The sequence below is a fragment of the Cydia fagiglandana genome, chromosome 3 (genome assembly GCF_963556715.1).
Source record: "Cydia fagiglandana chromosome 3, ilCydFagi1.1, whole genome shotgun sequence".
Classification (NCBI taxonomy): domain Eukaryota; kingdom Metazoa; phylum Arthropoda; class Insecta; order Lepidoptera; family Tortricidae; genus Cydia; species Cydia fagiglandana.
In genome coordinates, this window is record NC_085934.1 from 2458726 (window position 1) to 2475810 (window position 17085).

The window sequence follows — 17085 nt, forward strand, 5'->3', positions numbered from 1 at the left end:
GTTGAATTTAATCTGTCGCAAGTCATATTTAATAACAAACTAGTTTAACGGGTGTTTTAGCGTAGGATTATAATATTAATTGTTTACTTTGAAGACAAAATTATTAATGCTAGACTTATATCTTATATCGACCGGGATATGAACCGTGATTACCTTTTGTATTGTTTCCGAGCTCCCGATATTTCGACGCAGTTCACGGTTCATATCCCGGTCGATATAAGTCTACTGAAACTAAGCGTGAATTATTCAAAACTGTTAAAATTAAGCGTCTCCGAAATTTGTCGTGCAAGGAACTAAAAATTAAGCAAATTTTTTCAATAAAGCACGCGGTTGTTTTATGACATAAACGCAGAGTTGGACGCATGCGATCAACAGAATGTAGGCAAATTCCTATTTTCCATTATAATAATAATTCAGCCTATGTACGTCCCACTGTTGGGCACAGGCTTCCTTTCATGCATGAGAGGGTTTGGGCTATAGTCCCCACGCTAGCTCATTGCGGATTGGGAGTCCCCATACACCTATTTTTAATTTCTTCGCAGGTGTATGCAGGTTTCCTCACCGAAAAGCTAGTGGTAAATATCAAATGATATACTGTCAACAATAATAATAATTTCAGCCTTTATATACAGTGTGGAAAGATAAGTCGGGCCCTGGAGGGAAACTACTTTAAATCCTTAAGCTGGCTCATTTTACTTAAAGGAGACATTCCTTTATTTTTAAAAAGAAACAAAACTGCATTTAAAGATTTTTCCTTTTTTCTTCAAATTGGCTTGTCCAAAAAAATCTTGAGTTCTAAATATAAGATTTTATGGATATTTTATACGACAGACGAGTGTAAGACCTGATGTTTCTTGGAGAAATGTTATTATTAACATGAACTGTATCGACTACAATAATAAAATTGCGAGTGTTTATTTTTTGGAAATTTTAGTCGGTTAGAATCCCGGGCGAGGCAAGCGAGTTTTAGAAAATCTTTGAATGCAGTTTTATTTCTTTAAAAAAAAAGGAATGTCTCCCTTAAAGGCTTGCTACACGGTCGCCGACAAGCCCCCAAACCGCGTGGCCTTGGCCGGTCCCGGACCGTGTAGACAGTTGTTACCAACAAAATTCGACCAAAACTGACCAAGGACAGACCAAGGTCAGACGGTTAGAAGGCTTGTCGGCGACCGTGTAGCAAGCCTTTATCGTAAAATGAGCCAGCTTGAGGATTTAAGGTAGTTTCCCTCCGGGGCCCGACTTATCTTTCCACACTGTATACGATCCACTGCTGGGCACAGGCCACCTCTCATGCGCGAGAGGGCTTGGGCTATAGTCCCCACGCTAGCTCAATACGTACCGTACCTACAACAGTACATAAGTTCCGAAAAACTCATTGGTACAGTCACCTGCGATAATATTCGAAGGCCGCAAAAATATGTGACACGCTCTTATGGCTCTAGAAATAAGATCGTGTCAGATATTTATGCGGCCTTCGTTGTGTATCATATTATTGCAGGTGACTGTACGAGCCAGGATTCGAACCCGACCTCCGGATTAAAAGTCGGATGTCATATCCACTCGGCTACCACCGTTTTACTTTTTTTCCATTAAAAAAAAACTTTATTTATAAAAAAAAAAAATTTTTTTTTAAAGCTTTATTTTTTTTAGATAATCTTATAACACTATAATGTTTAACACGGTAAACGCAGCAGATTATCATTTTTCATAAAGTCGGTAAACTCCCTTAGATGACACTTACCTATTTCGTATTCCTTGATGATCCCCACAACAATGAATAATCCCCGTCTTATTTGTAGATAACCCACGTATCCCGTAATCAGGGTGCCCATAAACCTATATTTTTATGGGTGCGCTTTATGATGGCTCTAGTGCTCGACTCAACAGTTGGCCTGGCTCGAGCTGGCTCGAGCTCGAGCTTTATTGGCGGTTAACGCTGGATTGAACCGGTTTACTCGGTTTATGGCCCGATACGGATGTTTATTAAAATCGGAGGCGTTCTGATCGGATTTGTGATGAAATGCATTGTTTTGGCTTTGAGGGATACATTATATATATGAAAGGTTGTAAGTTCGATCCGAAAGTTATACGCAGCCGCAATGAAGACAGTTCGTTTAACCAACATTTCATATTAGGAAGTTCTATTTGTCATGTCGTTAGACTGATTTGGATTTTATTTTTCGTTGGAAAGAGACTATTTATACTTCACAATTTTTGCCATTGTCACTACTCATTATAGGGTCTGATAATGGGATCCTAAAAAATCGAGGAATCTAACTAGGTAATAATAACTATTTTTTGCACTACTTATGGTTTTTCGTAAATAAGATGTATACTTGTATAGGTACCTAGGCAAGAATTCATTTTTAAACGTGAATTTATTTAGCTGTAAATCTTAACAAAAAATGCCAGTGACTCACAAAACAATTTCAAACCAAATACACTCTTTATTTTTCCTCACCCGAAACGAAATTCTGAACGTAACCTTATTGCCAGAAAAATGCCGTTAGAACCAAAACAAAGCAACGAAATAAACATTTCATACCCATATCACCTTTTAGCTTCAGACAATAGATTTCTTCTCCCCAAGTGTTATGTGTACGAGTACGCACTTCACGAGTGATACATATTACTTCCGTGCTATGTCAAAAAGGTGTACCTCTATATAAGTTTCATAGTACCATACGACCTTTTGGTATGTGTTATGATATTGGGTTACGTAATACCCTAAACGCGAATGTTTGCCTGGAGGCATTGATACATGAGGCAAGGGGTAAGCACATACACGTAGTATGTACCTATGTGTGTTGGCAGACTTGAGTGGCACTTGGCAGTGAGTGACTCCTTAGGCCGGTTCTGAATTTGACATTTGTTACGGATTTGATCTTATTTTGATACGATCTTGACAGTCACGCATGGTGTGAAATGAAGTGAAAGTCATGCGTCAGATGCGCGCCAGTCTCAAAAATCGGACAAGTGCGAGTCGGACTCGCCCACCGATGGTTCCGGACTTTATCGTATTTATTTACTGTTACAGCGACAACAGAAATATATCATCTGTGAAAATTTTAACTGTATAGCTATCACGGTTCATGAGATAAAGCCTGGCAACAGACGGACAGACGGATAGTAGAGTCTTAGTAATAGGGTCCCGTTTTTACCTTTGGGTACGGAACCGTTAAATGTAGGTACCTAATGTTATTTTTGATCTAACTCATGGATTACCTTTTTTGTTAAAAATAACAATGATCCATGATCCCGGGCACAGTCGTTTCGGTCACGAGGGAAAGGAAAAGCTGAGGGCCTACCGCGAACCACATTCGACATGTTGCCTCCCTGTTACACTTACGTACGAATTTACAAGTGTAACAGAGAGGCAACACGTCGAACATGGTTCGCGGTACCCTTGTTTGATTGCAGAACCAATAACCTCTGGGTTTAAGTGGTTTTTGAGAGGAACCACGTGAAAAACGAAGCAAAAGTTGGTGAACCAAGGTCCGCCATTCAAGTCAAGAAAGACATCCTTAAGGCTTTCCCCAAAAGTTTATGTAAATACATTTTTAAGTCCGAACAAATAATTAAGGATCCAATGATTTTCTTTGATAAGATATAGCCTGCTGAACTTCTTATAAAGTATTCATTGTTTGTTAGGCAGTTGTTCACGAAATCATATAAACGGGCCCCTAGCCCGTTTCTCAAAAGCTTGTAATTAGCTTGTAATACAAGCGGATGTCACTTTTTGACAGCTTTTGTTAGAAAGGGACTTCCACTTGTATTACAACTTATAAGCTTTTGAGAAACGGGTCCCAGTGCCCTGTTTATCAAAAGTACAAGCGTTAGGTAAAGGCACTGGGGTAATACAAGTGGAAGTCCCTTTCTAACAAAAGCTGTCAATAAATAAGGGACTGCCTTTTGTATTACAAGTTACAAGCTTTTCATAAACGGGGTACAGGTCGTATCGGTCCAGAATACAGCAGGCCACAGTTCATGTTACAGTTCCATATTTTAAATATTAATGATATAGATTTCAGGTATATTGTATTACCTATTTACCTACAGGTAATTAATAATTATATATACTTATCACAAAAACTGCGTCAACTTTTTTTCAAATCCCAAATTGCTTTTCAAGTCCCGACAAACTCCACAAACAAACCCCATTGACGACATTGTGCGAACATTTTGCTAAACCGAACCCCATTAATAAGGGACGCCGCTATACATTCCACATAAGCACGTCCCTGTCACCCTTGTAGGGCTTCATTGTCAGAAAGTTGGGGATTCATTGCGCGTTCGAGAGATCTTGACGAGTTTCGGCCGGAACCTTCAATATGGCGGAGGATATTGGGTTTTCAAAAACGGAGGCCGATTTGTTTTTTATTCATAAAGTTATGAGAAAAAGTTTAATTGTTCAGAAACGCTTAGACTAGGTTTATGTCCCGACATAGCTCTCATCTCATTTCAAGAATTACCGACATTTTTACAAGTAAACTTAGAAAAATCCGGCCAAGTGAGAGTGCCATTATTACGAAAAAAACGGTAAAAAAATCACGTTTGTTGTGCAATCACGGGAGCCCCACTTAAATATTTATTATATTCTGTTTTTAGTATTTCTTGTTATAGCGGCAATAGAAATACGTCATTTGGTAAATTTCAACTGCCTAGCTATCACCTAGGTTCATGAGATACATACAGCCTGGTGACAAACAGACAGACGGACAGACGGATAGACGGACAACGGAGTAGTAGTACAGGGTCCCGTTTTTATCCATTGGGTACGGAACTCTAATGAGTGTTAACGTAAACGCGGTGTTTTAATAATGTAAAGAATTCCAAGCTGATATTTCGTAGCTATCAAAATATTTATATCACTGGTATTCTACAGTAACTAAATATAGCTAATATTATCATTTCATTATTTTCATTTCAGAACAATGCGAATGATGAAATGACAATATTGAATACCTCCATCTTTGTGCCTTGTGATTTCAGCTTGAATGATGAAAGTATTCATGTTTACTTGCAGGCCGATTTTAAGAGCATTTCAGCAAGCACGTTTGTTGTATGGGAGCCTTACAACAAACGTGCTATTTTTGCCGTTTTTTGCTTAGTGGTGCGGAACCCATCGTGCGCTAGACCGACTCGCAATTGGCCGGTTTTTTATTAATTTAACAATAAGTCTGTCATTGTGGATATCCCACCGCCAACATATTTCGGCTGCTTGAACTTTTAAGTACAACTTGAGATAAAATTTCCGGCCAATTTTGTTTTCTCAAAGTTGCTAAGACAAATTGAATAAAATTGTATTGTTCTTCATAGTAAACTGGCAAATTGAATGCACGTGCCAAATTTCATGGTGGCTGGATGGAAGCGTTATGGAATTTGTTAGCATTAGCTTTTATTGACCAACCAATGAGTTTTTCGGAACTTATATGTATGAAATATCATTTGATATTTACTAGTCGCTTTACGGTGAAGGAAAACATCGTGAGGAAACCGGACTAATCCCAATAACGCCTAGTTTCCCCTCTGGGTTGGAAGGTCAGATGGCAGTCGCTTTCGTAAAAACTAGTGCCTTCGTCAAATCATGGGATTAGTTGTCAAGCGGACCCCAGGCTCCTATGTGAGCCGTGGCAAAATGCCGGGATAACGCCAAGAAGAAGAAGAGCTTTTATTGACCAAACGAAAGCGAAGGTCGCCGTTTCAGCTTGGGAAAGAAATATTTCATAAGTACAAACGTTATCTTCTACAGCCGGCATATTCTGGATAACTTTAATAGTTATTTACGATACAAGTGCGGAAATGAGGAAATTCTAATTACCTATTCAGACGTGTATCGTACAAAGTTTTACAGTACTTATGGCCTTTAAACTTTTGACATACGCACGAAAAGTGCTATTTTACACACTAGTGCGGGAAAATAGGACCGGCGGGCATATAATGTCAGTTTTGACACAGTCGGCGCGATACGGGAAATAAATAAGAGATCCACTAGATATGAAATAGTAAAGCTATGTGACGTTCCACGGAAAAAGGTACCTTATGGCGACTGGCGCTTACGCTATTATTAACGCCGCTCCAATATTCAGACGGGGCAGTGGTACCTTTTGCCGTGGAACGTCACGTATTTTTACTATTTCATATCTAGTGAATCTCTAAATTATTTTCCGAATCTCGCCGAATGCCTCATGGTACGGGTACTAATGATTGCCTACTCAATACATTGCAGTCCGCACTCAAATACTCCAACTCGCTCGAGCGATCCATTAGCAGGCAACGGAACCAACACGTCTATTCAAACAGTGTTGCTATGGCGGATAAACAACCTGTGTTGCCAGATGCAAGGGCATATTGAGTAGCGATGATTCCGGTCCAATACGAGAGACAGGCCAATTTGAACGTGCACTGATACCATAATGACGCTGATGTCTTTCTTTCAGTTATTGTGCATTTCGCTCGTACTCGTCCTTACATCTATTGGCGCGGGCGAGACGCACGACAGCTTAATAATATGATTCAAATATCATTCCGATGTCAGTGTACGTTCAAATTGGCCTGCTTGTCAACAGGCTACCATAATAGATACCTACCTATAATGGTTGCCTACTCAATACATTGCAGTCCGCATTCAAATACTCCAACTCGCTCGAGCGATCCATTAGCAAGCAACGGAACCAACACGTCTGTCCAAATAGTGTTGCTATGGCGGATAAACAACCTGTGTTGCCAGATGCAAGGGCATATTGAGTAGCGATGATTCCGGTCCAATACGAAAGACAGGCCGATTTGAACATGCACTGATACCATAATGACGCTGATGTCTTTCTTTCAGTTATTGTGCATTTCGCTCGTACTCGTCCTTACATCTATTGGCGCGGGCGAGACGCACGACAGCTTAATAATATGATTCAAATATCATTCCGATGTCAGTGTACGTTCAAATTGGCCTGCTTGTCAACAGGCTACCATAATAGATACCTACCTATAATGATTGCCTACTCAATACATTGCAGTCCACACTCAAATACTCCAACTCGCTCGAGAGATCCATTAGCAGGCAACGGAACCAACACGTCTGTCCAAACAGTGTGCAGTGTTGCTATGGCGGATAAACAACCTGTGTTGCCACTTGCCAGTTGCAAGGGTATATCGAGCAGCGATTCCGGTTTCTGGCAATCAGGACTAGAGATGCAACGGATAGTTGTTTGGCCGGATACCGTATGATGGTCAGGCCGATGGTCAGGCCGAATATCCGGTATCCGGCCGCCGAATATTCGGCCATCGGAACTATACCTACATTTTGGTTTTTCAGGTGCGTATATCTGCAGGTTTGACCTGTTTCCTAGTAAACGTTCGGGCGGACTCATTTCTAGGTTCGAAATGAGTGCGCGTGCAAGTCAGTAGAATGATTAAATTGGTTTAAAATAATAAACAAGTACGATTATGACAGTGTCTGTTTCTTAAATCCAATTTGTTTACTCCGAAATCAAGCAATGCTACTATCCGGTATCCGGTCGGATAGTAGGTCACTATCCGGTATCCGGCCGGATAGTAAAATAATGGCCGGATAGGCCGGATACCGGATAGTAACTGGATATCCGGTGCATCTCTAATCAGGACTACTTAACTAAAGAGTGTGAACGGTTAAGGAGTGGAATGAAATTCACCCTGCAAATCTATTCCCGCCCACTGTAAGTGAAATAGAGACATCAGTGACATCACTTATGTATGATGTTTAGCACATTGGATATATTTCGCACGTCGCTCCGATGTTTAAGTGACACAACGCTATGCGCGTATTATAGCGACATCCCGCTCGCATATCGGAACGACGGGCGTATCGTATCATGTGCTAAGCGCTTAATAAGCATGATCCAACCTAAACCGCATCGGCACTTACAATCAGGTGAGATTGTAGTCAAATGCTTACCTTTATCAAAAAAAAAATACCAAACCGGTGTAGTGTACCTAGTATGAGTTGCTTGAATCGCAAAAAACATGTATTAAAATACAAGTTTATCTTTAAAGAATATTGGTTGGTTAAAATATTGCTTAATAATAACCTAGTAATTATAATGAACATTCCCTTGATTATATAGTTAGTCTCTGTCCACTACAGCTGTTAAAGCGCTGAAACGTTCGCAAGACTGCTCCAAATCTCTTTGTACTGTGATTCCGGCTCTCGGTATTGCACCGAAATAAACTTTTAATTTTCTCTCTCAAAGCGAATCTGGATGCGCATTCCCATTGCTTAGCGAGACGAATGCTTAGGGTAACCAGTATTATTGGGTGTGACCTTGAGAGCCCCATAGTCTAATAAAACATGGTCTTCTCTTCCCAGAGTGACACAAGCCTATACGTCACAATAACATGACCGCTATATATAGCGCTATCGCATATTATCATATAGCGCTGTCGCATGATGACTTAGGCTTGTGTCAGTCAGGTGACCTAGAAAAGACGGGAAGAGAGTACCAGACGGAGTATATTATTATACCATGGCCCCACACTCAGGCTGGCCACACCCAGCGTCACCCGAGCGTCGGCGTCCAGTCAACTCTATAGCTGCTGCTCGACGCAGCGTTGGCGCAACTGCACAGCGACGCCATTTTCCATAGCGCTGACTAGACGCCGACGCTCAAAAGATGCTAGTGTGGGGTGGCCCTGAATTTTTTTAAGAAATTTAAATTTTCTCACTTAACTCCCTTTGCCTCGTGTGAGGTACTTGAATGCTCAGGGGAGCTGTCACTTTGATATTCATAAGGAGCCCTACGGGCTAATAATTTGTTATTCTAACAAATTATTAGCCCGTATTTGTTTCCGTGCTCTTATAACCCGGCAACCTTCAAATCAAGAGTGAACAGGCACCTTCTGGGCGAGCTCGCTCCATCGTAGGCCACGTCTACGCCTCGGCTAGTCTGTGGCCATGAGTAAACCCATGCATAATAAAAAAAAAAAAAAGTTTTATATTGAAAAATTATTATTAATTTATTTATTATATATGATTTTATACAGTTTACTCTAAAAAAAGCTGTTTATAAAGGCTGTATTATTCAAACTTCTGACGGTTCAAGGAGAATTTGGTGGTATACCAACTATTATAAAAGAAATATAAAACTTGTATAAGTACTAATGAAAAATGTTAAGTTTGTCTTCCTTTTGTTGTAAGCCAATATTCACACACTACACTATCCACTGGGTAAGAATATGCTACACCTAAGTAGGGTCCATTTTTGTACTTATTAGACCTTAAAGACCTTTGTAAAATACCATGGATGCATTGAACAAATGATTATGATTATTACACGGTCGAAAACTAGCAAGGTCACATTGGTCGGAAGCCTCGTTTCCGACCGTGATAGCCAGTTGACCGTCGACTCGCCAGCACTCGTTCGCGAATGGAATGTGGGCGTGGTTGGATCGCGGTCACAAAGGCGGCTAAAAGGCGGTTGTTTAACGGACTTTTGTTTGAATTCGGCTATTTCAAGAGTTCTGTTTTCAAAATTCTTAATACTTACATCCTGTGAAAAACGGTTATGACATCTGAAACGATATGTATATGAATCTATGGTAGGTGCCTGGTTGAATTAACTGTTTCAGTTTGTTAGAACTGTTAGAAGAACTATTCTACATAGCACGTTATATTATAGTGCTTAGTAAATGGCCTATTGAGGTATAAGGGTTTATAACTTCCAAAAAATACATGTTTGGATAATTGAAATGAATTGATATTAGAATTTAGTGTGACCCAGGTGACAACCTTAATAAAATTATAGTCTGTCAAAGGACTGTGTCATTTCAATCATAGACAGATAAAATCATAGGTACTATCTTTGTCTTACACTAGTACTAGCACCCAAAAGAAAAGGATGAGTATAGTTTTCCTGGCTCTTACTGACAAATTGGTTTGACCAACTATCCTCCTTGAATCGTATTCCTCATAGCTGAGGGTCGTGACCTCTATAAATTACTTTTCGAACGATTGCTTTCCACGTGTTTCGGTCTTCGGCAGTATGAATGGCCTCGTGAACTTTCTTGCCGGAGTTATCACTGATTTGATCAGTCCATCGCATAGGACTTCTTCCTCTTCGATATCCCTCTTTTTTTCCTGTCACCAGCATTTTCTCCAGAGTGTCGTGTCTTCTGGCTATGTGACCGAAGAAGTCAAAGATTCTGCGTAGACAGATCGTCGATAGTCTCAGGGTGATTCCCACTTCGCGTAGGATAGACACATTCGTACGGCGGGCTGTCCAAGGAACGCGTAACATTCTCCTCCAGCACCACATTTCGAATGCGTCAATCCGTACGCGGTCAGCTTTTTTGAGGGTCCAAGTTTCAGCCCCATAGAGGAAGATTGAGAACACCAGTGTCCTCACCAGCCCAACCTTTGTCTTCAGAGAGATTGCCCTGTCTGACCAGATCTTAGTCGGCCTTACCAACTATACCTACTACATTATTACGAGCGCGTTCAGAAACTCGATGATCAGTGTTACCCCACGAATCAAAGTAGGTACCGAATCCAAATCTTCTACATTCAAATTCCTGGTTTCTGAATGAACGCCCTAAATATATGCCCATTCAGTTTTCATTCTCTCGATTTAGTTTTTCTTTCGCTCGATTTATTTTATTTCCTAAACATTTATCAACAGTTTAGCGAATCAAACCAAACTAAAATTTATTGCAAAATGTCTATATTGGACCAATAGTCACGAAATGTTAGGTTTACGCACGAGTTAACTAAAATACCTATCAGACTTAATATTTTTTCGTCGCGAAAGAGCTGATATCGGTTTTTTCGGTGATAGCGGTCGAAAAGCCGAAGTGTCGAAAAATAACTGAGAATGATGGAAATTGATGATTCTAATCGGTGACATGGGTATTTTTGAATTTTATGACGATTAATTAAATGAAATTGTACGTTGAAAATTAGGATGAGAGCAAAACTTATATGAATAATTTGTTTTACTTTGCCGCCGTCTGTCGTTATAAAATCCGGGCACATCAAAGAGCTAGCGGGCGAAAATTTGCGCCTTCATTTTAAGCAGTCTCAAAGGTAATATTGCTTATTTATTAAACGTCACTTTGTGGTACATTCGCCATCAGATATATCGGAGCGGCCGAAGTGCTCAAAATATCTGAACACGCACTCTAACGCCTTGATAATAGAGGCGTGTTCAGATATTTGTGGGCACCTACGCCGTTCCGATATATCTGATGGCAACTGTACGTTGATTCCAATGAACCACTTTAGACCACTTTAGAATTCTTATTTACATTAACGTAAACTTTAATTAGGTAGTTGAATCGCGGAAATATATTGATCATCGTATTTTGAGACATTTTTTCAACCATAACACTTTACTTTTGACACTAACCGATCAGTAGTCATTAGCATATCGGAAACAGATCTAATAACTAAACTTCGAATACGCATGTTTTCAAATCCCGTTTTTCCTACTTTTTAAGTTAAGGAAGTCCCTGGAACGTTTTATTAGCCCCCTGAAATTCCAATATGGCGGACGCAACTCGCCCGGCACTAATTATTTCTGGTCCGCTTCTTATTTATTTTGGAACTCTAATTATGTGATGTTCGTAATTTAGCGGAATAAACTTGGAATTAAATGCTAAAATAATATTGATGTAATTGGTGATTAAATAAATAAAAATATAACCTATACAATGAAAAAAATATGATCTGTCGAGCACACATTAAAGTGATTTCATTAAGATTAACTGCTATACATACAATATAAACAAATGTACGTACGTAGGTAACGTAACGTACTAACAGTACCTAAACTTTACTGCTTGCTTCGATCGGCTCATATATGGAACTGTTTAAAGCATTAAAAGTTAATGCCATTTCAATTGTTTTAAACGATTTTTTTTCTCAGTGTAAGGACAATCTTATCATAGTAAGCTCAATAAGGCTTATAATAAATAAGAAATTCACATTGTTTTCTGTAAGGCATTGAACAGTACGATTTTCAGTTAAAAAATCATAAACTGATATATTTTAAGATTGTTTTGTTAACTGTATATGAAGTTAATTAAAAAGATCGGTTTAATCTCGTTTGGAACGATCATTAAAAATAATTGGATACATTGCATCATATTTTCTGATAACTAATTAATTTTATTTTACTCGAAAGCTACTCATTTTTTTATATGTTTTTGAACGAACATTATTTACATTTTAATGTTATTGAATTGAAAATGGGATATTTACATATATGTGCTATATTCACGGAGAAATATGTATACCTATGGAATTTAAGTGATAAATAGTATAAATACCCGTTTTCTATAGTAAATGTGAATTATAGCAAGCGTGGGTCACTCCACGATTTCTTCGCTTTGCTACAGGTAGCTAAAAGTACATCCGTTCCACCCCAATTTTGGGGAAAGCCATAAGCCGCGCGTGGCGTTGTCGCCACCTAGCGGCCATATCTGTGCTTATCGTAACAGACGCGTTTTGTTAGAGAGTGAGTCTTCTGTACCCAGTACTATTATTTATTCTGTGATTATACTATAGTTTTAGTTTTAATTTATTGATCTCTCACTACAATTTTCATAGTTAATGTCAAAAAATACAGAAGCAATTACTTATCTAATAGCGATCGTCGAATACAAAGTAAATAATTAAATTACAATAAACAGTAGTTATATACAATGGTATATACTCGTAAATATATCACAAAATATTATTCATGTCAAAATATTCAAATAGCAAATCATAAAATCACACAATGTCAAAGATAATAAATGATAATAATAAAAATAAAATAAACAATTTTAACATAGTACTACAGAGTCTCCCCTACTTTACCTATCAATAAATAATTTAAGTTATTACACAATGTCAAATTAAATCCAAAAAATAAACAGAAATTAGAGACATGTCAATTGAAAAATAAAAATTAATTGAAATAAGTATCTAAAAATATACTTGTAATAATGATATTATACTTGTACTAAAGATAATATAATATAATGTAACCCGTGTTGTTGCAGGTGCCGTGCCGTGTAGAGCTGCGAGCCAAGTGCGCGAGTGTTAGTGTAGTGGCCGGGCATGTGGAGGTGAAGCGATGCGCGAACGGTGCCGCGCCGCGGCGCTCGCGCTGCTGCTGCTGACGCACTTCTCTCCAGGTTAGTGTGGTTTATGGTAACATTCCATTTCTAACCGCAGCTGCACTACCGGTACTGAACGCGTCGCGTCGTCATTGTCAATTTCCATAGTAAAATTGACAGTAGTGCAGCTGTCGTTGGAAATGGAATGTTACCCTTAGTTATAACTAAAGACTGCCAAAAAATATGGTTGTCTAAAGTCGGTTTACGGACGATAATTTTGCGTGATAACGTCCTAAAAAAACGTGGCCGTAACGTTACCATGGAGATCCGTCCACAACGATACCATGGAGATCTGTCCACAACGTGACACTTTTTTGTGCATGCTACCGGTGTTCATCGATTGACGTTATCACGTCAAAAACCCTGTCAGTAGAAATCGCGCGAAATTGCGAAATTAAAATGTTTTACACTTTTTTTAATTCGCCCCTTTTTTCTACTGACGGAAATGGCTTGACAGACTATAGTTTTATTTATTTATTTATTTAATCTTTATTGCACATAAGGAAATACACTGTACAAAAGGCGAACTTAATGCCATAAGGCATTCTCTACCAGTCAACCTTTAGGCAAAGCAGATAAGTTGTAGGCGGTGCAAAAAGTAGGTAGTAGATGATACAATTAGGTACCTGTACGAACACAATACAATCATAATAAATACACTAATATAAACATACATAAATATAAATAATATTGATACAAATACATATACCTACTTACATATACATATACATACATACATACATATGAAATCAGATGAACTTACAAAACAGAAACATTCAAGATTTTCCAGTACTGCCAGCAAAGTGCTCACTTAAGGATTTTTTAAAAGCAAATCTGTTCGGACACTGTTTAATTTTGACAGGGAGACTATTCCAAAGGCGAGCTGCCTGAATTGAGAAGGAATCGGACATATAACCAGTTCGGTGAGATGGTATAGACAGAGAAAGATTGCCAGAAGAGCGAAGCTGACGGACACGAGAGACACCATAGTAGTGGAAGAAAGATTTTAGATATTCGGGGGACTGAGGGTCGTTAAGAACAGAAAAAAGGGTGCAGAGCATGCGAATTTTGCGACGAATACGAATAGGAAACCAGCCAAGTTTAGAGCGGAATGAGGAGACATGATCGTATTTACGGAGACAGAAAACAAAACGAATGCAATTATTCATTAAACGATCTAATTTATCCAGGAGCTCTTCATTTAAGTCCGGATAACACACATCACCATAGTCGATTATTGGCAGTATTAAAGTTTGTACGAGCAATATTTTTGTTTTAATTGGTAAAAAGTGTTTAAGCCTGTTGAGTGCATGAAGAGAACCAGTAACTTTACGGCTAATTTCGGCTACCTGTGTCCTCCAGCTCAGGGTACTATCCAGAAAGACACCCAAGTCTTTTACACTTTGGCTGTAGGGAATAGGCGTGCCATTAAAGTATACAGGAGGTGTAATATCGACTTTAAGGAGCTGTCGGGCGCCGCCTATGACAATGGCCTGACACTTGGAGGGGTTAACGAATAGACCGAACTTCTCAGACCAATGTTGGATGTGTCTGAGATCCAGATTTAGCTTATTAATGGTGGCAGTAAGGTCGGCAATGTTACACTGGTCATAGAGTTGCAGGTCGTCGGCGTAGAGATGGTACGAGCAGCGAAGGTCTGGAGTGATAAAATTGACAAATATAGAAAATAATAGGGGTGAAAGAATACCTCCTTGTGGTACACCTGTGGCTAAGTTACACCATTCCGACAAAATGCGGTCGACACGTACTGCTTGCTGACGTCCACACAGATATGCCGAGAACCATTTTAAGGCACACGGCGACACATTGAGGTGCTCAAGTAGGGCAAGGAGGATCTCATGGTCGACAGTGTTGAAAGCATTTGAGAAGTCAACGAGGACAAGTACTGTGACCATTTGATTCTCCATGCCCCGCCTGATGTCCTCTGTCACTTTGAGCAGTGCGGTACAGGTGCTATGTCCCGGTCGAAAACCAGACTGAAAGGGGCTCAGAAGTTTGTGTGAGAAAATAAACCTTGACAGCTGTTTATGAGCCACCGCTTCAGCGATTTTCGACAAAAAAGGGAGTATAGAAATAGGTCGGAACTGACTAACCAACGAAGGATTATTTGTTTTAGGCAGAGGTATGACAAATGCTTTGCGCCAAAGCGACGGAAATTCACCGTTAGAGAGAGAGAAGTTAATAATATCAGTCAGCATGGGAAGCACGCAGTCAAGGACAGACACTATCATATACCGACCGATGTCGTCGCAACCAACAGCTTTTGACTTAATGGACTTAATAATGGTCCTAACCTCCGATTGAGTAGTGGGTGAGAAAGAAAACGAGACAGTGTCAATTGAAGGTAGGGCCAAAGTTTTGATGTTTTTGTCATGATTTTTTAAATTATTATAACAAATAGTGAGCCACTCTACAGGTAATCAATACAATTTAATAATAGAATGAATAGTTCATGATCTATTATATTAATGTTAGAGCAATAAACTTCTTCTAAAATTAGATTTTTCTCCTACTCTTTAGTGACACTTAATTCATAATTTTGAAGGTATCACTAAAATAAACCTTAACAACTTGTATTCCACAAAATCACCCTCTGAAAGGGCGGAAGCGGTAATCCTCCTAAATCACATAGTATCACTAATGTCGCTATAAACGTAATGAAATAGAAGCCGGATAAAGGGGCTCGCGTGCATGTCATTTACTAAGTGCCATTTCAATCAGACGAAATTACACCATCACAGCCGGCGGACACGTTATATGATAATTCGTAAATTGTTTTATCCGAAAACTTTCTTGGCACTCCATCGAACCATCTTTATTGAAATTGAAAAACGCGGGGCGGGCCGGGGTGCATGAATAAATTCGATAAAATTTACTTAATCGTGAAAACTTGGGAACATTGGTGTTCGGGGCTCGACCAGCCGTGTTGTTATCAGTAGCGAAGGCGCGGAGGCAAATTTTTGGACAATCTAGTGTAAGGTGGCCTCGAGATCTGTCAAACACTCGTATTTAATCTTATATTCGTCGCACTGTTTGGCATAGACTACCATCATTTAATGGCTCCTCTACACGATGGGCCAACGCCGCCCACTCCAAGGGACGCAGCAATGCGGTAGAATGAGATAGCAATATCACTTGCTCCCTCTAACGCATAAATGCGTCCCTTGGAGTGGCCAGCGTTGGCCCATCATGTAGAGGAGCCATTACAAGTCATTACTATAGGTTATAACCGTATACGGTCCGTCGCTCAAGCTTTGCTTAATAACCTCTTAAAGCCCAATGTGCATTACAATGCCACTCCGTTGCAATCTAATTTAAACATGTATAACACTTTAAACTCTCGCTTTTTGTACATATATCTTTATCGCGTTTTGTATCCTCCCTCCCTGAGGCGAATGTTCGCTGTTTCTGCTGGCTATGGGAACATAGTTTCAGGACTTTACTGACCCAATATCCTTTGAAATTTGATGATATCGCGCTCAGATATTGAATATTACCCTCCCCCGTACAGTATTGCGAGGTGATTTGATTTAGTGACCTCTCGGACCTTTGCGGGTCGCATTTCTCACGTGTTATAAGCTTGTTACGAATACCCTTGAGCTCTGGGTTCCTTCACGGGGAGTTCACATGTGAAGTGACTTCTATTATGGAGGTAAAAATTTTACTACATCAATGTGAAGGTAATCGTTCGTTAAATATTTCGAATTATAGGGATTTTGGGCTACATAGAAAAGGGGATAGCATTTTGTTTTTTGTTAACAAGGATTTCACCTTATCGAGGTTGGACTTACCGAGGTTTCACTGTCTTTGAACTCACACTTTGTGTGTTTTCTGCCAAATAAAGGGTTAATAAAAATGTCATTTTGCTCCGATAGACATGTAATATTGAGTATTCCACTCCTAAAGTCATTTTAACTTAAATATAGTTCTATT

At 39.4% G+C, this 17085-nt stretch overlaps 1 protein-coding gene across 1 annotated transcript in view; it reads left to right on the forward strand.

Moving 5' to 3' along the window:
• Positions 1 to 17085, forward strand: part of LOC134679858 (zwei Ig domain protein zig-8-like) — a 645620-nt gene that overhangs the window by 61429 nt on the left and 567106 nt on the right. Inside the window, exon 2 of the mRNA XM_063538769.1 lies at positions 13015 to 13149. Coding sequence (XP_063394839.1) covers positions 13089 to 13149 — 61 coding nt within the window. The 5' untranslated portion in view covers positions 13015 to 13088. The remainder of the gene's footprint in view (positions 1 to 13014; positions 13150 to 17085) is intronic.